This window comes from Acipenser ruthenus, chromosome 20 (genome assembly GCF_902713425.1).
Source record: "Acipenser ruthenus chromosome 20, fAciRut3.2 maternal haplotype, whole genome shotgun sequence".
Classification (NCBI taxonomy): Eukaryota; Metazoa; Chordata; class Actinopteri; order Acipenseriformes; family Acipenseridae; genus Acipenser; species Acipenser ruthenus.
The window spans coordinates 23180377-23204553 of NC_081208.1; the positions used below are offsets into that span (position 1 = coordinate 23180377).

At 38.1% G+C, this 24177-nt stretch overlaps 1 protein-coding gene across 3 annotated transcripts in view; it reads right to left on the reverse strand.

Annotated features, from left to right (window-relative positions):
* Window positions 1-24177, reverse strand: part of LOC117425144 (genetic suppressor element 1-like) — a 239632-nt gene that overhangs the window by 141482 nt on the left and 73973 nt on the right. For 2 of the 3 annotated variants that reach the window (XM_034041843.3, XM_034041842.3), the window contains exon 2: window positions 5949-6123. In XM_034041843.3, the coding sequence (XP_033897734.3) occupies window positions 5949-6123 (175 nt within the window). Of the gene's footprint in view, window positions 1-5948; window positions 6124-15710; window positions 15851-24177 lie in introns of those variants that run through there. The other variant, XM_034041849.3, reaches the window with a different exon arrangement.

Genomic DNA, 24177 nt, shown 5'->3' on the forward strand with positions numbered 1-24177 from the left:
CAACTGACAAGACGAGTTATCACATCAGCACAGTACACGTCTTTCTAACCTTATCTATAACCTAGTTTCACTTTCCCTTTCTCAGAAGTGACAGCTGTTTATAGCACCGTAAATTATTTAATCTCAGTACAACTTTGTGCATCGTACTGCTGTATCCGCAAGTGAATGAGTAAATGGGTAAGGCTTTGCCATTAAGTTAGTGAGAGCTGGTACTGTAGTTTTTACTGTAGCTGGTTATGAGCAAGAAAAGCTAGTCCATTTGTATATTTGGTGTTATCTTGAGATACACTGGGATAAAACTTGGTATGGACATTCCCTAACACAAAAATAAATCTGGACAACTACTCCATTTATTCTGTACTTTTTACAGGAACTAACACTTGATTAGCTATTGAAGGAAATATCTTGGGAACCGGTTGTCCGATTTTGATGAAACTATGCAAGGGCATCTGTTATAAGATTGCATTCTACATTCTCTGGATGTAGGTCATGTGTTACTTATTTCTTTGAGAGAATATGTACTGCATGTTACTAACATGGGACTTGCTACTGTAATACACATATGCTGTGTTTTTATAAAGCAGCAAGATATCAGCAAATGTGTGTCTCAATTCACAACTGTCACTAGTCCCCCCCACTCCTTTGTGTAAGTGTCGCTAACTGATTAGTCCAAAAGGTGAACCACTTAGTGAATATGTCACCTGAAATACATTTAGTAATCAATTAAGCGCACTGAAATGTCATTGCTTCTTCTTTCTAGGTTTCACACAGCAGTGAATCCTGTGTTGTGTGCAGTGTTTTCGAATCATTCAAATATTTACAGTAATATATCTGGAACGGGAACCTTGTCTGCAAAAAGTCCCAGGCTATTTTTTGTTTTCTTTTTAATACACAGTTCAAGGAATTATTGCTAAAAAGTGCAGTGAAACAACTACCACAAAACCGCAAGTGGTTGAAGATAACGGGAGGGCCCCTACACGTCGACAGGAGGAAGGAAACTCATCACTGAAGCAATGAGTTCCCAGAACTATCAGGAGTAGAAGTGAAATGTTAATAACGCCTTTACATGTCACACTTTTTTACCCCCATAAATAATGCTTTGAAACAATGATGTGAAAAGAAGCCTGAGCCTCCACTTTTTTATTCTGACACTAATTAAAAAATTAATTGAAAAAAGTGTGACATACAGACGGGTGGATGGATGAATGGACAGACAGACACTATATATTCCCAGAATCTGATACCCTCAATAAATGATGCAAGATAATGTTAATACCAAGTTTCTTGACAATGTTAATACCAAGTTTCTTGGTTCTCCGCAGACACACATTATATTTATATATATATATATTGACATGCACATCCACAATATCCCCTTCCCAGGGGGTAATAAATCCAACGACAAACATTTCAACTTTTTCTATCAAGACATTTATGGGGAACTGCATATTAAAAAGATGAAGGAAAGCCACCTGCACAGCTCTACTATTACCTTGGAGTTGTCATTATGGTAACTGCATTGCCATTGAAGATCATTTGGAGCCTGTTTTTGAACAGACTTTTATAATATATCACCACATAGCTTTGCATAACTCCCAAGACATTGGACAAGGAGATAAGAAAGACCAAGGATGCATCTCTACGGTATGGCGCCTATATCCCAGCTCTGTCTGCATGGATTATGTATGAATTATGATTTTTACCAACACACATCATATACCCAGTTAGTACCAGTCAGTGTACAATACTGTGCAGTATTTATTCCAAATCCATTTTGTCTGCTTATAGATTACTAGGATTTATCACAATACACTGGTAATATTTTTCACAATTTTCTGTAAAGGGAAACTCCTGAATTCCTTATGCCCCTCGTGTAATCCAGACTACAAATAAGGAATAGCTAACCTTGTGAATTGTGTGTAAGCAGAGAATGTTTCTTGCAAAATGTCATGTTAATGTGTCAATGGATAAGCAGGTGTAAATCATTGTAAGATATATATTCCTAAATAGTCACCACATGTGCAATGAGATCTGAATTCGACTAGTGATAACCAATGGCTTAAAATAAATGAACAAGTAGCTTTGATAAAGTATGTTTCAACAACTGGATACACGGTTCTCTAGATATATGTAACATTGTTTGACAACATACATAGAATATAAAGGCAGACAGACAGTCAGGCATCTGGTTCTGATACTCTCAGTAGGTCTGTGCTGAAGAATGTCATGGGGTAGCACTTAATAAAAAGAGATACAATGCTTTAAAGATAAACATATCACCCATCCTATAAATCTGTTTGCTCAGAACCAAGGCTGTGCACCCTTGAAGTAAGGAAGGACTGTTGACTTTTCCTTCAATTATTATGGATAAAAATGATTAGTCTATAATTTACAGCACAAGCAGACCCAATTTAAAGCAATCTGGAATGCGGAACACCATTCTTTGCTGGTAACAATTATTAATGACTCAGAGAAGAAGTAAAAGTATACTGTAGTTATTAATTAATCATTGAAATATTAATTGAGGCATAACCTTCTGAGACACGACTCCGCTTTCCGGTGGCTGTCTGTTGCATGAGAAGGATGTAGGTCACAGTGTTCAATTTCAGTTACAAGATTGGGATTCATGAAGTTACACTAGAAAAACTCACCGGTGCCATTTGTCCTCCACTTTTTGGAAGCACTACATTACAAATACATTTTAAAAAAATGAACGAGTCATTGTAGTTTCTAATTTTATACAAAAACATAATTTCCTGGTGTTATAATTCCTTCAAAGTCCTCTGCTTCATCAGAAGGGAAGCAGAGCTTTTCAACAGTTCAGTGTGTTTGAAATGGCACTGTGGCAGGGCAGAAGCCCTGCTGCTGTAAATAGTGTGTGTGGGAATGTAACAATCACAGGTGTGGCACATGGATATAAGAAAGGACTTTTATAATAAAGCATAATATAGGTGTTATCCTCAGTGTTTACACACAAACACATGTTACAGGCTTTTCTGACTGGTTACATACATTCCTGATATGTTAATTTAAAACATGTCTAATGCTTAATTTTAAATTTTTAGGGAATTACATGAAAACGAACAACCCTAGCTTGCTGTCTCCCTCTTTATTACTTTATAAAACTCTGTGAGGCCTGCTCAGCAACCATAATGGCGCCTAACTGGTACTGAGCTATAGTGTCTTATTGTTTGAAGGAAAATAACAAAACCCTTAAAAGAGTATCTCCAAGCCATAACAGAGTCTGCCATTCCAGCTGGCTTCTTGGTAAAAAGCCCTCAAAAGTAAGACTGTTACTGCAACCTAAGACAAGAACTGAAGAAAGCATCTGCTTCATGTCGCAGATTGTCCGAGAGGTGTATTGTGTTCATGCACAGAGAATTGAAAAACATTTCTGAACAGCAGCATCTTCAAGTAACACTTCATAAAAAATGGCAGCATTTCAATTGTCAGTTACACAGAGTGGACTCTTACACAGAGTACACTGGCACAAGAGAAAGCAGAAAACTTGCGATACAAAAGTCAATACAAGATATCAGGTACATTTTACTTAGCAAGTAAACTATGTAAGCCTTGTAAACAAGTTACAGGGACACAGAATTAAAGAAGCAAGATGTGGCTGGGCTTTAGGCCCCTGTGACGAGGCACAATTTAGTGAGCTTAGGAGCCAATTCCACTGCAGTGCAACCGGAGTTTTCATTTTGACATTGTCTTTTAAAAACATTGTTCAGTACGTGTTGGTTTATGGAACTCATCTTAAATCAAATATTAAAATATGTACTTTATTTTTACAAAAATTTGAGTTTGGAATTGTATTCTGTATATACCCTGAATAGGAATTAATGATAGGCATACATTCCTATGCATGATGTGTGTGTGGGTAAATACAAAATATACCTGTTTAATATCCTATTATGTGTGTTGTAGGATTTTCTATTGTTGAATCAACTTATTTGCCATGCTAACTACTGTAACTCAAGGCTGATTGTGAGAAAGTTAGACGGGGAAGCATATTAGTGTTACACAGTCTGCAGTGCACAATGCTTCTCCTATGGGCTTCAGTGCACAGAACAACATTCAACCAGCCTCTTATCACCAGCAATTTTTGCTGGAATAGTTAGTAAGCAGCAAGTAGAAACAGCACTTTAATAGCAAACAAAATACACATAACAGGGTAGATGACTATAGGAACATGTACAGTAAATGCTATAAATTCTTGTTTCAATAGCCCACATGACAAAATAGCTCATTTAACAGGACGTGCCTTCATTTATCTTGATAGAATTAGACAGATGTCCCCATTACTTTGATAATCTCCGTGTGCTTGATTCCATGTTGTGATTTAAATGTCCTCCAAGCCCCCAAATGGCTCTACAGGCCACCTTTTGGGATATGATCTGGTTCAGGCTGAACTCCTGCATTAAAAATCAAGCCAGATGAACAAAGGCCTGACGACCGCCACCTCTCCTTCCAGCTCAGGTTGCACAGCGGTGCTGATAAGCTCTGTATTTGCTTACAGTATGTAAGCAAATGAACCCATTTACAAATCCTACCAGTGACTTTGAGATATGCCTGGGTTAGCGTCCTGATATTTTCATAGTGTGTCAGGTACTGGTATTACTTGGCACAACGTATGAGGTTTATTTAAGGCTCTTAACTTCCTGTATCCTGTACTGTGTTGCATGGTACATATTTGTATTTGTATATTGGTCAATTCATTGTGTGATTTTTCTATTAATGTTGTTATAAAAACAATGTCATCCATGGTTGTGAAAGCATTTGCCAATTGAGTTCCTACAATCAATCTCTATCAAAGTCTGTTAGGTGTGTGCTACATATGGCATGTATTATAATTTGTTGTCCAATGTCTGTACAATGTCTGTATTTAAATGTCTGTGTTTGCTACACAGACACACACATTTAAATAATCCCTCCCCTAAATGACAAGAATTGAGTAATCTGCATTGGTACGGATGATTTTTTTCCCTAAATCAGAACTGCATAGCAACGCATTTCCTGAAAAGTACGGCAAACAGGTTGTGAGGAAAACTGTCATGACTTGTTCATGTAAACGCCGCAAATACCAACTGTCATTTGAATTCAATACTGGTATTTTAAAACCAGTCTTCTGTCAACCTCAAAAACAGGCTGCATAACCATAAAAAAAAAACAAATAATTATAGCAGAATAATGTGTGGTTTTGGACAACTATAAACTGCTCTACCTTCAGTCTTGTGGTTTATGACATACCAAAAAATGCATTTACATTATTTTATGAATGAATGGAAGAATACTGTGTTATCTCAATTCAGCTCTAGCACTGGTTTGCATTATAATATTCTATTCCAGGAAATTTTACATATCATGCCATATATTATTTTTATGCAAATAATGTGTTAACTGTCCAAAGGCAACTTTTTTAGGGTCCCCAACATTAAATGTTGTTAAACACCACAATGCCTCAAATTATACAACTAACTGAAAAATGTATCACTTTAGTACTTGAAGCTTTTCGAGTATGTCAGTTTGTTCCAAATCATTCAACTATAAAAGTTTACCATGGTAAATCTGCACAATAATTATAACATTCATCCTATGATTTTACCATGCAATGCACATACGGGACATTAACACATTTTGTAGTGCTTTCCCAAGCTTGCCAGTATACAGTACTTACCAGACCTGAGGCAAAATGAAACCAGGAGGTTGAAGCTACCTACAATTTCAATGCGCTCCAATGGAAAACATCAGCTGAAGTAAAACACAAAAATGGCCTGCCTTGCCCTTGGGCTTTGCAACTCTCAAATGGTAAACACTCACAGCATATTCAAATAGCTTGCAAACATCCGCTAACCGAGAGAGAACAACACTGAAATCCATTCTGAATGCAAACCCATCCGCCCAGAATAAGAAAAAGTTTGAAACTGACAGGCCCTGTTGAAACTTACTTGTACACTGGTGATCGGCGTTCTCTGCGTCCAAAGTGATGGGAGGGGTAGCATCTACGTTGACCCCTGACCTCCCAGGCCTCACGCCTTCACTGGTTTCTCCCACTGGGTTCAACACACCCGCCTCAGGGAGCTTCCTGCTCACCGATGCCACCTCAAGGGCAGAGAAGGAAGGCTGCAATGGCAAAGGGCAAAATGAATAAATACAGCCTTTTTAATTTGCGTTGTTTTATTCGTCCACAGAACCCATCATACCTCACAATTGAAACCTGTAGTACACAGCTGCATGCAATGTACTTCATTTGGTTCTAACTAGAAGGCAGCTTCTCTCCTGTGCTATTTACAGTTAAGGATTCATTAAATGCTATCAGAGGGGTTTGTCTTTTGGTTTGGGGGAATGTCCTCTTAGGTCTTTAAGTTTGATTGGAAAGCACCATACAACTGGGAAATAATAAGGGATATAAAGCACTGCTGTATTTTTTGATCGAATACCTCTTTCCAGAACCAATGAACAATCAGAAGAGGGTTAAAATCAGAACTTGTATAGTGAGTTAGGAGATGTGAGCTACCTGTGAAGTATTTGTTGTTGTTTCTCACAACAGGGGTTGGGCAAGTTTATTATTTCAGCGGTTTTCCTTGTGCTTATCTTTGGCAACCTTTTTATTCAAATTCAAGCTCTATCATAAAAAAGCCTGGGGGATCTGGCAGATAATTTTCAGTTCACTTGAAACAGACTGGGTTGGAAGCAGTCATGTTGCTTTTTGTAACGAGATAAGAGAAGAGCGTTTCGCAGGAATGGGAGGCAGACAAAAGGAGGCAATTTGTTGGATTTATGAAGAGGGAAGTTCCATAAGCAGCCAGGCTTTCAAGGGTTCAGCCCTCCGTTGCCACAGTGACCGCTGAACTGTAGTTCTGAGATGTCTGAATATTCTTTCAAATTCAGATAAATACTCATATATTTTAAATTAATTATCTGAACAAAAGTGTACCGAAGTATTTTGTTCAGATAAGTTTTTTTCCCCAACACTGTACCTCACCAAATTACATTTAAGAACAAAGTAAAGAAATAGTAGAATGTGTTTTATTTATTTCAGCTATAACATCACACACTAAATAATAAAACAAGATATCCAATGGCACTAAAATTAACAATAAAGTGTGACAAGAAGACACATCTTTATCTATGTCTTTTGTGTTATACCTGTGGTCTAAGTGTATTATAATTAGTGTTCCGCATTTTCGGTTCTTATCTTCACAAAAAAAAAAAAAAAAAATCCGGGAATTTTTAGGAGTTTACTTTACATATATTAAAATAGGGATAAAATCGAGAATAAATAGTTTTTAATTGGAACATCGGTAAAATCGAGGGGGGGGGGGGGGGGGGGTGATCTTACACACTTTACACGTGGAATACGATGCATAGCAGGTCTGGTTTCTGATTAAATTTAATGTGGCATGTATGTTGAAGCAGAATCTGTGCAAGTCGAAGCCACATCCCAAGTTAGCTGGTACTTTGCAAACGTTTGGCCAATCGATGTGCTGACACAGAGCCAGCTCTTTTGTACAGCGGTATCAGCGCTATGCTTTACTGTGAGAGGTCCCGGGTCGCTCCCGCCCTCCGCCTCTGTGTGGATTGCCTCGCCCTGTGTGATGCGCCTGCCTGCAGGAACCAGGATCGCTACAATATTTTTGTGTAAGTATTTCAATTTAATTTTTGATCAAGCTAGTAGTTACTAAGCCCAGCAATTGCCACAATAATCAGACTTTGATTGGCCAAAAATAATCAGGTGACAATGTGTTTGTGAAGTGACAGAGAACCACGTTTGAACGTTATTTGATCCTATGACGTTTGCTGTATGTGTAGGGCTGCTCATTACAATGTCTGAGTCAAAATAAAACAGAATTTTAATCAAAATATTGTGCATTTCCTAGTACCTGGAACACTTTGAATAATAGACAAAAATCGGGTATAAATCAATAAAAACGACGTCCAGTTAAAAAAAAATAAAAAATCCTGCAATTTGTCAGTAAAATTCGGAATAAAAAAGAAACGCGGAACACTAATTATAATCCACTCCTTGGAATAAACTCAAAACATACTTTTCAAACTGTCAGGTATGCTTCCTCAGTCTTGATGTACAAAAGACAACACAGTTTATTTGGCTATTGCTTGTTACACAGCAGTAATTTGTGCAGTATTGGACATGTATGCACGTTGTTTTGTCCAACCCCTGCACTTGTCCTGCTTAACTAGGTCCACGTTTTCCTGGCTATCAGTAGACTCTCGCTTACCAGCTGACAGTCAGGAAAGATTTCTCTGGCCCTGCCCACCCAGGTGCTGGAATAAATCATTTACAGACCAGCTCTGTAACACACTCATCATCTGTCTCAGCCGTTGGCATTTGTCACCATTTCCTGCGATGAAGCACAAGACTTTGTCTCTCGGGGCTGTGTGGTCGGTGGCTGTGGAGGCCACACCTGCTGTCAACCACAGCAAGTTAGGCAGGCTCCGAACTTTGTTTACAAATGAATGTCACCCGAGCTGTGAGGGGGCGGCCTAGCACAAAGCATCACTCTGAGAGCTTGAGGGCACAAGACTGTTTTTTTTTTTCCTTTTTATTTTCATAGCAATACAATTAATGTTCTAAGCAGCATAACTAACAGAAAATTCAGTTATTTTTGTTTGATATTCCTTACACAATCAGGTCGACACATTATTTATTTAAAGCACAGGTAAGCAGGGTATATCAGGGTATACCAAGAACTGCAAAACCACAGTTAAGCATTACTGTACACATTTCAATAATGGTACCATCACAACATTTTTGCCAGTTGTAAAATATATAATTTACAACAGGCCAGCGAACCTTCTACAAAGAAAACACAAAATCAACTTCTATATTTTATCCCTAATTTAGACACCCAATCATATGATCAGTAATAATTCCTATATATTGTTGATACAAGTAACTGACATGAAACAATTTCAGTCTATAGACTATTATTGTTTTTATTCCCTTCACCAAAAAAACATCTTTTTTAAAAATAACTTCCCCACCCTTGTCCCTAAACCTCTCTCCCACACAATTCCTGTGCAGCCTACCAAAGTCATGAGTTCACAATAGGACATGGCGTCAGGTGTACCCTGTGGTCAGACCTGGCTTGCTGTGCTCAAGTGGGCTGCATACTGTTTAAGTTATACAATATAAACTGATAGGGCTGCCATTCCACCCTTACCTGAAAGGAAGATACAGTATGCTGGAAGTATGCCTGCACAGTAGTGTATATTTTATGCTTGCTATTAAAATTGTATTCTGTATGAGAATAGAAATGTGACTAGTCACTAAATACAGAGATTATGTGAAAGAGAATACTTCCAAACAAACAAAGTATACTTTTGGTTTGTTTAGATTATCATTGCTTTAGTTCACAATTCTCTGAAAAAAGATATATTTTTACTGTGTGTAAAAATATAAAATAAGCACAAAATCACATTCAAATCTCTACCAAATGCTTTAATGTCCTTGATCTCAAGCAAATAAAGGTGTATTTAGTTTCATTTTTAAATTAACATCACATAACTTCAATACTTGAGCAAACTCTGCTGCCCAAAGCAGAACCGCATATCACATTATCCTATACAGTAGTACACCAATGCCATCTGCTGGACACTAAACACATTACAGTAACATTTATTAATTAGTGCCTTGACTGAATCATTGAAAGGAACTGCCACTAGCAGCAAACAATTAACACACACACATGTCAGATGGTTCTCATTACCCACTATGTAAAATGAACGTAGGTATTTCAGCACAACTAAATATATCCTAATATGTGTCTTCAATATCATTATCAGTTGTTGTTTCTGCATAAAACATTGCCAGGCTTAACTAAAACAATTTTTCAACTACTGCTTTTGCTGCTGAAAAGTCTCCTAAAGCTTTTAGAAATGACCACTCTAAATAATAAACTAAGCATACACAGCAGTAAAGAATTATACAAAACACATGACATGATATTAAATTAGCAAGACACTAAATATATAATATAATACTATCCCATTTAAATGACTATACCACTGGTACAGTAAACAGTCTTTTCATCACAGCAGCACATTCATTAATATATCAGATTTCTTTGTCTGTCAAAAAATCATATTCCTTTCCCCAAATAAGAAATAATTGATTTTAATATGCCATCTGTTAAGAAGTGCAGAGAAAAGCCCATTAGAAATGATCTGTCCAGTCCAATCAGGAATCAAGGACCCACTCTCACAGAAGAAAAAATGCCCTTGATGCAGAGACCATGTCCTCAAAGAATCACAGTGAATTAGGCGCGAAGTGATGATTTTTACACTGATATGATAACCAAGACCCAGAGGCAGCGCAGGGGGACACACATGGATGCTGCCACTGCAGACACCACCTTGATGTGCAGGGGCTTGGATGAAAACATTGGGACAGGGGGATAGACACTTTGAAGCAGGAGGGAATCTTGTCATGCCCTGTTAAGGGTCTGGGATTAGGCAATATGCAGAGATGGGCTAATTATCGGAGCTGCAGCGGTGCCCTTGAACAAAGCTCTCAACGCCTCTGGTCTTCACCATTCTAATTAGAGCATCCTTTATTAGAGGCATTCGATTATTGTCTGCGGAAGACAGAGTTCTCTAATGAATGCATTGAATACTAACAGAGGAAGCAAAGGCAATACGAATAGAAGCCTTTTAATGATAGGGCTTTTTGCAGTTTTAAACAGGGCTTTGCTATTTGGATATGGCATACTGGTGTTTCAGCTGCAGATGGTAAGGATTTATTGGGAAAAACACTATGAAGCAGATCATGTATCCTCATCCCTCACAAAGTGTACCATTGTAAATTTGCACATGCTTTCCCTGGGTGTTTTACCCAGTTAACCATAGATTGTACTATATTTATAAGTGATTTACCATGCTATTCTTTGCTATGCTTGATTCGCTTTTCAATCATGATGGGCAAGCAAATCTGTTAGGTGTGTCTATTTGGCAAGACAAATAACTGATGTTTCACAAAGGAACAGTCTCTATGGAGAACAGTCTCTGCAGTAGATTTCCATTTCAAATATTATTAGAAGAAGGGAATCATTCCAATAGAATGTAAACAGACATGTCACCTCGAAATCGGTGCTCTGCTGGTTTATGGTGGCCCTACACCCTATTGAAAGCATTATTGCAGGTGTCTTTTGTTATTTTGCCCAACCCCCTGTCAATAAGCAACAGTTTAACAGACAATGACAAACCGTTGATGAAATCTTGCAAGCTCTTTTTCTGAAAGCGTGTACCCCTCATGATACAGCCAGGACTCAGAGTATATTACAGCCTCTCAGATGATCGTGGTGCCCAGTTTGAAATGACCATGTGATATCCATTTCCCAAGGAAAGCCCAAGGCAATTGATTAGCAGCATATAAGTCATGTTATACTGACCTTTGTTAACTAGGCTGTTCTGTAACACTCCCTCTACACTCTTAAATGCAAATGTGATGTATTAATCTTGAGAATGTAGCCTTCAGCCACTGCGGATGAGTTATCAAGTCCAGGGTGAACATTATCCTTTTTGGTGTCTGTGATTAACGTCAAGGCCTATTTGCGTCACAAAGTGCCAAAGCCATCTTCTCACTGAACACGGACATGTACTTTATCATCAGAAGGGATTCAGCAGGTCTTTCAAATATTATTTAATGATGCATTTATCCTCATGAAAAGACTTTATCCTCATTAAAAAAAGCATATATTGAAGTCTAGAAATGGGAAGTCTAGGCAGAACAGTGGATGTGTAGTGGGTTATAAAATAGGCAATTGACTTGTTACTCTGGGGCCAATGGTTGGTAGCAATTGGAAGTTATTTCCAACTGATGACTGTCTAGGCAGCTAATGTGTAAGAAGTAATGAGTCTCAAATGAGTTCAACAATTAGACTAGTATTAATAACAATAGTAAAAATCATATTATATCAAATATAAATTGACAATATTATTTGTTATACATCATTGAATAATAAATCAATTTATGTGTGATATAGGCATGAGTCAAAACAGAAAATAACGTCTTAGCCATTCCAGACGTTCCCTTGGAATGGGAGTCTAATTTGTTTCTTAGCTTTACCTTTTATAAATCATAAAGATAATCATATATAATAATTAGCATGTATAACGTAAACTTTCATACATATGCAGAAGCACCTCTGTGATACCCACATTTAACTTACATATGTCACCCCTTTTATCTTATCCATTTGTGATTAAACTTGATAAGGACATTCTTTACAGTTATTGGAAGTATATTCAGATACTAGTTTAACAAGGCTGGGGCGTCACTTTTCCCCCAGTAACAGAACTATACAGATGTGCTCAAATTTGTTGGTACCCTTACAGCTCATTGAAATAATGCTTCATTCCTCCTGAAAAGTGATGAAATTAAAAGATATTTTATCATGTATACTTGCATGCCTTTGGTATGTCATAGAATAAAGCAAAGAAGCTGTGAAAAGAGATGAATTATTGCTTATTCTACAAAGATATTCTAAAATGGCCTGGACACATTTGTTGGTACCCCTTAGAAAAGATAATAAATAATTGGATTATAGTGATATTTCAAACTAATTAGTTTCTTTAATTAGTATCACACATGTCTCCAATCTTTTAATCAGTCATTCAGCCTATTTAAATGGAGAAAAGTAGTCACTGTGCTGTTTGGTATCATTGTGTGCACCACACTGAACATGGACCAGAGAAAGCAAAGGAGAGAGTTGTCTGAGGAGATCAGAAAGAAAATAATAGACAAGCATGGTAAAGGTAAAGGCTACAAGACCATCTCCAAGCAGCTTGATGTTCCTGTGACAACAGTTGCAAATATTATTAAGAAGTTTAAGGTCCATGGAACTGTAGCCAACCTCCCTGGGCGCAGCCGCAAGAGGAAAATCGACCCCAGATTGAACAGAAGGATAGTGCGAACGGTAGAAAAAGAACCAAGGATAACTGCCAAAGAGATACAAGCTGAACTCCAAGGTGAAGGTACGTCAGTTTCTGATCGCACCATCCGTCGCTTTTTGAGCGAAAGTGGGCTCCATGGAAGAAGACCCAGGAGGACTCCACTTTTGAAAGAAAAACATAAAAAAGCCAGACTGGAATTTGCTAAAATGCATATTGACAAGCCACAATCCTTCTGGGAGAATGTCCTTTGGACAGATGAGTCAAAACTGGAGCTTTTTGGCAAGTCACATCAGCTCTATGTTCACAGACGAAAAAATGAAGCTTTCAAAGAAAAGAACACCATACCTACAGTGAAACATGGAGGAGGCTCGGTTATGTTTTGGGGCTGCTTTGCTGCGCCTGGCACAGGGTGCCTTGAATCTGTGCAGGGCACAATGAAATCTCAAGACTATCAAGGCATTCTGGAGCGAAACGTACTGCCCAGTGTCAGAAAGCTCTGTCTCAGTCGAAGGTCATGGGTCCTCCAACAGGATAATGACCCAAAACACACAGCTAAAAGCACCCAAGAATGGATAAGAACAAAACATTGGACTATTCTGAAGTGGCCTTCTATGAGTCCTGATCTGAATCCTATCGCACATCTATGGAAAGAGCTGAAACTTGCAGTCTGGAGAAGGCACCCATCAAACCTGAGACAGCTGGAGCAGTTTGCTCAGGAAGAGTGGGCCAAACTACCTGTTAACAGGTGCAGAAGTCTCATTGAGAGCTACAGAAAACGTTTGATTGCAGTGATTGCCTCTAAAGGTTGTGCAACAGAATATTAGGTTAGGGGTCCCATCATTTTTGTCCATGCCATTTTCATTTGTTTTATTATTTACAATATTATGTTGAATAAAAAATCAAAAGCAAAGTCTGATTTCTATTAAATATGGAATAAACAATGGTGGATGCCAATTACTTTTGTCAGTTTCAAGTTATTTCAGAGAAAATTGTGCATTCTTTGTTTTTTGTGGAGGGGTACCAACAAATTTGAGCACGTCTGTAGATATGATATGTGTCCTCAGAGGCTTGGGGGTTGGGTACTCATTCATTTTGACAGTGTTTGACACTCCTATGCTGTAAGACAAAAAAAAACTAATTTCATCATTAATTCTCACAGATTTTACTAAAACAACCTATTCTGGCAACGCTTAAATGTAATCACTGGTTAATTAAATCAACCTCATACTGCAAGCATAAAATGCATTCCTGTTCCATTCAACCATCTCCTTAAACCTCTTTTTGTGTTCAAAATGTCACTCTCCTGCGTTAACTCATCCAGTTACTTTAAATGTAGCACAACCAAGGTCAACAATTTTGGTCACTGTATGATAAAGTTTATCTACAAAAACAGCCAGTGACTATTAAATAATATACAGTAAGATGGCCTTAATTCCACATGTTCTGCTGGCAGAATATTCCTACTGTACGGTATTAGCTGTTGTAAATATTGACAGTTGCATTGCACATAGTGCTCCTGTGCATAAGACAATAGACAAGATATTGTGTCTTTTTTGTATCTTTTTACTAGTTTTATTTTATTTTTTAAATGCTGGGATTCCTGAAAAATGCTGAGAATCAAAGGGTTAAGACTATAAAGCACCTAGTAATTGAATCATCCAGTGAACAAAAAACATTTTGTTGAATCAACCCTTTTACATGGTCACAAGTATACAAATATGATTACATTAGAAGTATAAAAAAAATACAGTACATACTGTACATTAAGAAATACAGAACTGTGGCCTGCTTGTCAGTATGCTTGTTATATCAGAATTTCAGTGAATTCAATCAATCGTGTAATTAGCTGATTCATTCTTCTAACCCCTATTTGTCATCGATTTCATACACCACTACATACTTGTTGCAGTCGAGTGAGTCGTTCTCTACTGAAACCACAAACAGCAAACACCAAACTTGAGGCAATGCTGCTCTGCTGGCTCACAAAACAGATGGCCTGAAGACACAGTGCTTCTGACCTGATGAGACTGCAGGTTTAGCAGCACCTGCAAAGGCCATCTGAGAGATCCGGGTTTGAAATCAGCTACAGACAGCAGCGTGAGCACAGGCTGGGAAATCGTATTCCTCAATCTGAGCGTCTTCCACTGAAACCCAGCACATGCAGCACTCAAACACCACTGAGGGCTACAATCCATCTTACTGGCTCAGTTGAACTCTTGGATTTTGTTTAAACACCTCAATGCTATCAACCAGCTTTTCACATTGATAACAATTATTTTAATATTGCTTCAAGATTCAAATAACAGCTTCTTATTCTTTTGAAACAGACATCAGTACAGTCTCAGTCTGAGCATTCAGATATGTTTTCAAACACACCAAACCGCACTGCCTAAATTAACCTTAACCTCAGAACATTAAAATTAATTAAATTTGTCAATTAAATTGTCTTATATCCACCTCAAGTAGGGTGCACAGGGCTGATTAAATCAGCTCATAGCTCCTCTAGGGTTAAAAATACAGACAACAGAATAATGCTTTATTAATGAGTAACACTGATACATATAGATTCAGTTCAGTACAGTAGAGTAGCAGGCATAAGGGCAGGCAATAATGTAAAAAAGAGAATGAAAGCAAAGGGTTTCAACAAATATATTTGTCTGCTGTCAGCCTGAAGCAAGGTTTAAAAAGCCCTTAAATGGGAGGAAAACACCAAAGCCTGCTTTTAATGTTCCTCCTTCCTCATCGTCACATTTTTTAAAAGAGAATTTCTAATGATTCCAGAAGAAACAGCTTACCTCAGCTTAGACCTCTCCTCCAGGAGACCTACTCTGCACAGACACTGCCCTAGTTATTTACGCGCTGCTGCGCTCTATCAAAGGACCTCAGGGAGCCCTAACAAGAAAGAGTAAGTGCTATCGATTTGGCACTTCCTGCTTGGCCTGCCTGTCGAAGTAAACGAGACGACTGCCTGACTCTTACTGCTCAGCGAGCTTTTGACCCGCAGAGGGTCATGGCACACTATCTCTTGCAGCGAGCTATTTGCCCAATATGTTGCTTGGTTAGCTCAGTGGGGGCCACTGTTTTTTTATATTTTTCTTCTCTGAATAGGTACTTAAAAAGAAGTGCTTAAAAGCCTGACTGTGTGATAGCTCTACAGCAATTTGACACCTGGAACGCGTCGGCCTACTTCCTTGTTTTCACCTCTGTGGCTGCCCGCATGCAGGGCTTGGTCTACCCCTCCTTACTAATAACAGTGTAGTGTCAAAGGCACACCTTCGCCTTATCCACAAAAATGCCAAACATGCAGCTCCCCACGAGCACTTTCAGTTGCTCTGAATGTCATTGTGAACAGGTATTTAAGCGCTTGAGAGTTGCCAAGCACAAGCTACTGTATTGTTTTGTTTCTCTCTCTCTCTCCCTCTCTCTCAATGGGAAACAATATCAAGGGGAACAAAGAGAAATTCTGCCAGTTCTAGTGGTTTGATAAGAGTTATTTCAATGTAATTCCCAACTGCTGTTACAAAGTCTTTGACATTTTACCCAGCATTGCACTTCATTGGGATATATCAGCAGGGACTCCCATTGCATAGTAGTTCAGCCATTTCAGGTTTCACTGTGAGCTTACAGTTATTAGTAACACCAGAGATTAGTTACTAAACCACAAGGAACAGGTCTAACAGCTATGCAATGGAAGTCTTATTGCCCAGCCAGAACAGGTAAGGTTGTTGGTTGGAAAACGAGGTCTGTGTTCATAAATGTTACCCAAGACCAAGATCAGACTTGAACTATGGTCTTAAAACGTAAAATATATCAAAAGACTCCATAGCGTAGCACAGGGTACAAAAGGTGCATCTAATTAATCTCAGTTGTGTCTAATTAGCTCACACTAAAATCTGTAATGGCTGAAAATGCTATTCAATGGGAGTCTTAAATTGTACCCTGGCTCATCAAAGGATGTATTTGCCATTTCAGAGCTGTGACTGTGCGGTATATAAGACCTACAGCAGTTCGCTGTAGCACTGAGCTATGCTGGATTGCTGGAAGCAAATATCTACAGTATTGGAGTACTGGTAGAGCATGGCTTATAGCTTTTCTGTTTCGATTTCTAATTCAGGCGGCAGCCAGTTCTGTCAATCCACTTTTTGGCAAAACGATCTCCTCCAAATATGCACACGACCTTCAACTTCACTTGTTTGTTGGTGTCTGCTTATAAATGAATATTTTCATAGTTTTCATCCCACATATTCGTATGCAGTATTAAAAGTGTGAACACAATGTTGTGTATTAACGTCAACTGATCCAGAATACAAGCGGTAACCAGTAGAAATAAGGTATCACTTTCTGCTCTGTAAAAAAAAAAAAAAAAACATAGCAGACAATTTACCTGTAAGCCTAAATTTCTCTACCTCTGGAAATGAGCGCTAAAGTGTCAAATAAACACTTCCAGAGATTCATTTGAGGTGACACAGTAATCAGTTATCGGTCACTGAATAGAAGACATTAAACAAAAAAAAAAAAAAAATGGATGGTGGTTTTTATAGAACACTTCACTCAACCCTCATTATAACACTGTTCTTAGGAGCTAAGCAACTGGGCTGGTATAATAAGGTGTCACTTACAATCATTTTTAGATTAAATTAATGTAGTGATGAACCAAGTTACAGAAGCCCTACATCACAGCATGCAGCCATTAGTTGGGGTGAAGGGTAATTGAAATATTATGTAAAACCTATCAGAAAGCCTATTGAGGTTAAAGAGGGGCACACTCCCCAGGTGCCCTTTTCTGCAACAATAGTGAACTTGGCCAGGGTCATTGCGGCCAATGGGGGAAGTCTGCTGTGATTTGCACTATATAGCTAGCCACAGTAGGGGCCTTAGTCAGCTTCTAATGCCCCTACTGGGACTCACTATGTAGCAGAGCTCAATCACTAAACCCCTGGAACCTGATTGTTTTTAACATACCTTATTTATTAGTTGTCAAGCTGACAATCGTTTCAGTGTCTTTGTCAGGGTTTTATCTACCTGACTACAATCTTTACAATAGTTGACAGTAAAATACTGTATTGATTTTAAAATGTGACTTCTTACTTGTAAACCTTAACACAACCTTCGTCCACTGGGCCATTTGTCAAAATCCTTGACTATGGAACTCAGTGTCTGGAATTTAGCTTTTGCCTATTATCTGTGCTTAGCTTCTGGTTTATATAAAACCCTTTTTATAAGTTTATATGGAATGGTATGGTTTGGGATGGGATGGAGTGGTATAGTTTAAGAATGTATTAATTGTGTGGTTATGAGTAATTTTACAATTTAAACTAAAAAAACCAACAATACAATACATTCAAACAGCTATATAAATATGAGACACACAACTTATACTAGCATTTGGTTTGACTGCATAAACAAAACACACTGAATGAATTACCTTCCATCTTCTTCAGGTTACAAAGAAGATATGGAGCTTGGTCAGAAAGGCTGATCAAATATATGCTAATTTATACAGTACATAAAAAGACAGCGAGATGAACCAGGAATATAAAACCAACTAACTGTCTGTTCGGATAACAAACCCCCATACTTGCCAAGCAACCGACCGACCAACACAACACAAACAAAAGATTTGACAAAATAAGGCCCTGATGATGACCACAAAGAAGCTCTGTGGTTTCAGCTCAAACAGAGCCCTGTGTGTAGTGCATTAGAGACCTAATGCAATATGCTGTGGCATATTCAGATATGTTTTTTCTTTTTTTTTAAATTATTATTATTACCTCAAATCAGCTGATTTGTTTCCTCAAATTTAGAAATAAATGTTCATAGCTGTTCAAAAAATATCTGAATACTTAGATAAGCTTTTATGATTTCCTACAGAAACCTTCCATTGCCACTAGAGGAAAAAAGTGAGAATTAAACACAGTATTTGAATTGCTTTTACCCCCTTCTGCTTTTTTTAAGCTCAGTTCACAATTTTGACTAAAACCGATACTTGAAACAAGCACATTAGTAACAATCACCACATTTATAAGTAAAAAATTAGAGCAGTCAGTATTTTTAAAAAGTACAGCAGTAGTAAAACTGTACATTTACTGTAAAAGCTGGATATATGTATGTCTGGACAGGCATATATCCTAAGGTTCTGATACTGATCACAATTGCATAAGCAGTTCTCAAGATATGTGTAATAAACATGTGTGTAAACATATGTACATATATACTGTACTCTATATCATCTATAGGTAACCATGACAGCCTGCATTTACTGCAGAATTAATAAAATCTACTAATACACTGCACAGCAAAACAGGCAGTCTAGTCTAGCAGTATACAGATACCCTCTGCTGGCAAATCAAAGAAGTACATAGCCAGGAGAATCAAGCAGACTGCTATCCCCATTTTCCGATACTAGTGTCAGAGCTACACGCTCTATTCATCACTTCTCCCCCTGTCAATGTCCAAAACATCATGCTGTATTTGCTTCCAAGGCAACACCTTTTTGGTGGTCATAGTTTACGATTTAAAACTGGGCAGAGCGTATCAATGCACAAGGAATCTTGTTGTGTTCAATCAGTTAGAGCACTTGGGGTTTCCCTTGTGGAATGTGATGGTTGGTTTCTTCATGCAGATAATACAAAAACATTAACTATGTCAAAACATCCCACTGCTGTATGCATGTGTAGTTCTGCAGCATTGACTTATCCTGAATAACTGCATCACCCATATGAAAACAACCAGGCACAGTACATTGCACTGTGCGAGCTACACCCTTGTAAAAAATACATTACAGGAATACCATATGTACCATGATTGTGGCATTTGGAATATTATATACATTGTGGTAATCTAATGTACCATATTTAATATACAACAGTACAATAGGCTAATTAGTTTAAACTGGTTTAAAAATGTTTAAAGCATAACTTGAAGTGTTTACTAAGTGCTATAATGCACTGTTTTGTGGTGTCGGACTGCACTAGAAACAGATGGTTATTTCAGAGGCTCAGTACTTTTTTGTTGTCAAGCCCTTATTTAAATCAACTGTTAATATACTTAAATACATTCTGCAATCTATTGGCATACTACATGGTTTCATACTTATAGTGTAAGTGCTGCAAACATACAGTCAATATTATATCGGTATAGCGATAGAATATGAATATATATATATATATATATATATATATATATATAGATAGATAGATAGATAGATAGATAGATAGATAGATATAGATATAGATATGAAGATATTGAACAAATACAAGACAACACTATAGCCAATACCAACTGCTACATGCTTAGTTCTGCTAGAAACTGAGTGAGTTCAGGCCTGTTATTAGCTTATTACATTTAGCCAGAACTCCCCTCAGGTCTAATGCAGTCTACACACACACACATAAACCCAACATTTTAGGTACATTTTACTTCCTCATGGTTTCTTAAATCGGTTTTGTGTGTTCAGAAAAAAAAGCAAACAAAGCAACTGTTTGATGTGGGTGGCACCTAAATATGTTTGTTGTAAAAAAATATATTTTAAAATGATGCTTTACAAGAACAGGGGAAACCACAGGCCAATAATTCCATGCAGGCAATCTCTAGCCACCTTTAGGAAAATGACCCGACTGTAGCAGTGTAACTATGGTTACTAAGGTGATAAAATCCTTAAACTCCTAAAAAGTGAGTTTGTACACTCACCATTTTAAAATCTGAAATGAACAACAAATTGAAAGATAGCATTAAGTGGCAAAGCCTTTGAAATTATTATGTTTCGTGACGTTTTAACAAAAAACCTGCACAAAACAAATGCATTCTTGTAAAAACCAAGTGATTTATTATGGTACTCTGATCACTCAAACAATAAACACTGACAAATTCATGTCCTATTTATACGGGGTGAATCAGAAAGATAATTTTTGTGTCATTGCACTTTAGTTGCTATTATGTTATGTCCATATGGTGCACATTTTCAGATTTACCCTGTAATTATATATATACAGTGTATGTATGTGTATATATATATATACACACTATATCATTTAATATGTTTGATATAGTATACATATGTTTAAAAGAGGCAAGGATCTGTATATTGTTCCTTATATTACCATATAACAAAATATATGGCCAATACATGGAATAATAACTGCAGAGAACATGTAAAATGTAATGTGAAAATCCTTGAATATCCACTACTTCAAGCACAGTGTTTGATGTTCACCTCCTGTGCTTTTGTACTTCATAGTGAGGTGTGTCCTGTGGTTATCACCCCTGGGGTTCTGAATGAGACATCAGTCACAGACAGGCAGGCAGGCAAGCGGGCAGACTGACCTGACCACGAAGAACGCAGAAGCAGAACACTAAAGGCTCCTAGAAAACCAGGTCACGTCCCAAACTGTTGCTTTTTTTTTTTTTTTTTTTTAACAGAAGTGTACTCCTCGTTTCAACAAGTCCTCTATTTGCTCAGAGCATGAAAAGGGTTGTGAACATGATCTCCTCTGGAGCCCCGCGCTACACAGGGCAGTGCCTGTGTTATCTACAAGAGGGCTGAGCCACCTGCTGTAGGACACTGGGGGATGAGATCATGGGGAAAACATTAATCAAAGCAAGTATGCCAGTGCCATTCTCCACCACAACTGTCAAAACAAAATTAGAGCAATCAGTGTCATCAACAAAACAGTTCTCAATTACTCACATCAACAGCACAAACGTAAAACATGTACGTGAAATATAGGCTAATACATACTCACGTCTGCATTTGTTGCCATTAATGGTAATGATGTGCTCTTTTATGGTTCAAGTGGAGTTTCTTTCCATGAATGCACTGGTATTGTGCCTCAATGGTCCTGAACAAGTTTCAACACTATTGGATAATGCATGACATCCTGCAAGACCCCTTTCATCAAAGGATAATGAATAACATCCCACATCTCTGTATTGAACATTTGTTAAAGTAGCTTGAAGGTCAGGTTGGAAAAGGACTATTTTGAGCAGGTTTTGTTAAGTGCTAGCCATAAAAACAGCCAAGTTATGTTTGGCTAAAATAATGGCAAATGGACCTTGTTTGGTGTTACATGACACAACTTGTGCTGATTTTCCATCTTTGGGCAAAAAATGTGACACCATGAAAAAATCTCCCCAGCACCTGGGGTTCTGGGTGTCACATTAAATATGTCGTACAGTATGCCTAAGTGCCTCAAAAGTACACAACTGGCTCAAAATTGACCACCTAATTATCCTTTACACAGTTTAGAGAAATACTCATGAAGGATTACTATACTGGTAAAAGCAGGGCTGTTTCAATAGGCCATTTCGCCCTCCAACAGTAGGGCTCACTGTTATCCTGCTGGGTGAAGGCAGCTTGGAGCACGAAAGAGAAAGATAACATACAGTATCATTAAGAAATCAATACATTTTAACACTCTTGGAGCATTGTTTGACAGAATGTGCCTGTGGCAAGCAAGGGGAGTCTCCTGGGTGGACTATTTAAGTTATCTCAACAGCAGACAGGAGCCGGGAGCAGCAACAGCAGCTCTTTATGAGGAGGTCCAACGGGATCTTCTCGGCTGGTTAAGACATGCTATGGGCTCACCAGCTCCCAATATATGCTAACATCAAAGAAAATATAATCCTCAAAACTATTTACAAAGCTTCTGCTTCCGTACAAAGTGTCCTTAAAGCTAGCAGCACACTAGCAGTTTACGACGTATAAGACCCACAATCTTGTTCTGGTCTGTAGAAGACACGAACGAAGCAATTGTTGTGGCTAACAAAATGGTTCCATAAATCTTAGCACTTCCATTAGCTCCATACATCTCAAATATGCAATTTATTTCTTTGACCTAATGTAGTACCAGATATGATGTTTTGAAATGAAAATACATGTTTGCTTTAACATGGGTTTCTTTCCAAACTGCACATTTAAGACCTATAAACTGAATAGATGTGAATGGTGGAACTATTTTGTTTGCTACAATTACTTTAGCCAATTTACCCTGGAGCGGGCGTATTTAGCGCTGTAAGATATCTAGGATTCAGTAGGTTGAGACTGTGATGTAATCTGTTAACTATACGAAAGCTAACAAACAGTAATAGTGTACGTTTCAAGAGTCCACAATATCAGACTCTACCTCATTGGCTTTTGGGATTTTAGAACAAGGCCCCAATATACTGTAACTATACAACTGCTACAGTGCATTGTACATCTAAAATCTAAAACGACACAGAATTCTCAGAAATGAAACCTACAGTGTGACTAGGAATTTGTAACCCAATTCTAATTGCCAAGTACGAGACAGTGTAACAAAAAAATCACTGTGTGCGTGTGTGTGCACGTGTGTGTGTGTGTGTGTGTGCTACACAAGGTGCCTTTTGAAAAACAGCCAGTGCTAATCATAGGGCTAATCATAGGGCTAATGATAGAATGACTATGCAGCTACACATAGAGCCACCAGCATGGAAATGACATACTATTAATTTTAAAATATACACTTAACGCCTCATGCTTTTTATCTGTTGACTGGGACAAAATAAACAAACGTGTCATTTCAATTCAGTACCAGAGTGCTACCACCAGGATCAATGAGCAATATTTTTATTCTGATTCATACACCAGTATTATGTGCCAATGTTGTTTTTCGGCTGGGGGCAAGAAAAGCTACAATACTAGATGACTACAACATCTGTATTTTTATTTTATTGCAGTAAATGTGTAGTTTAAAAGAACAATACATTGACGCCCAAAATCCACCACTAAGGGTTGCTACCTTGCGATGGTAGAATCAGAGATGACTAATAATAACTTCAGCAGACCGGAATTTAAGAGACTGTGTGTGCCATGACTGTCAGCAAGACAGTGGAAGAGGTTGAGAGACTAGCTCAGGCTATTGCTTTACACTCCCTTTCAGTGGGGATGAGGCTACTTGCAATCAATTGTCCATCCTTGTGTGGGCCTAAGCTGGGAGCTCCATTGTTGCGGCTCGCTGCGCATCCCTGGTCCCTGAGTAATGACAGTACAGGCATGAGACGGGCCTAAAGTCTAGTCAATAAAGCCTCTGTCTGTTTGCGGAGTCTGTCCCCCCCACCCCCCCACTTTTTTATTTTCCTCCAACAGTTGGAAAGCAAAGTTCAGCCCCCTCTGGAACCAGCCAGCCAGAAAAGCCGCCTGGAAACAGCAGTAGTGGCTCAGAATATTGATTGAAGACATTTGGGGGGATAAAGGTTTTGCGCTTCCTCTACAAACAATGAACTGACGTGGAATCTCTAGAGGTC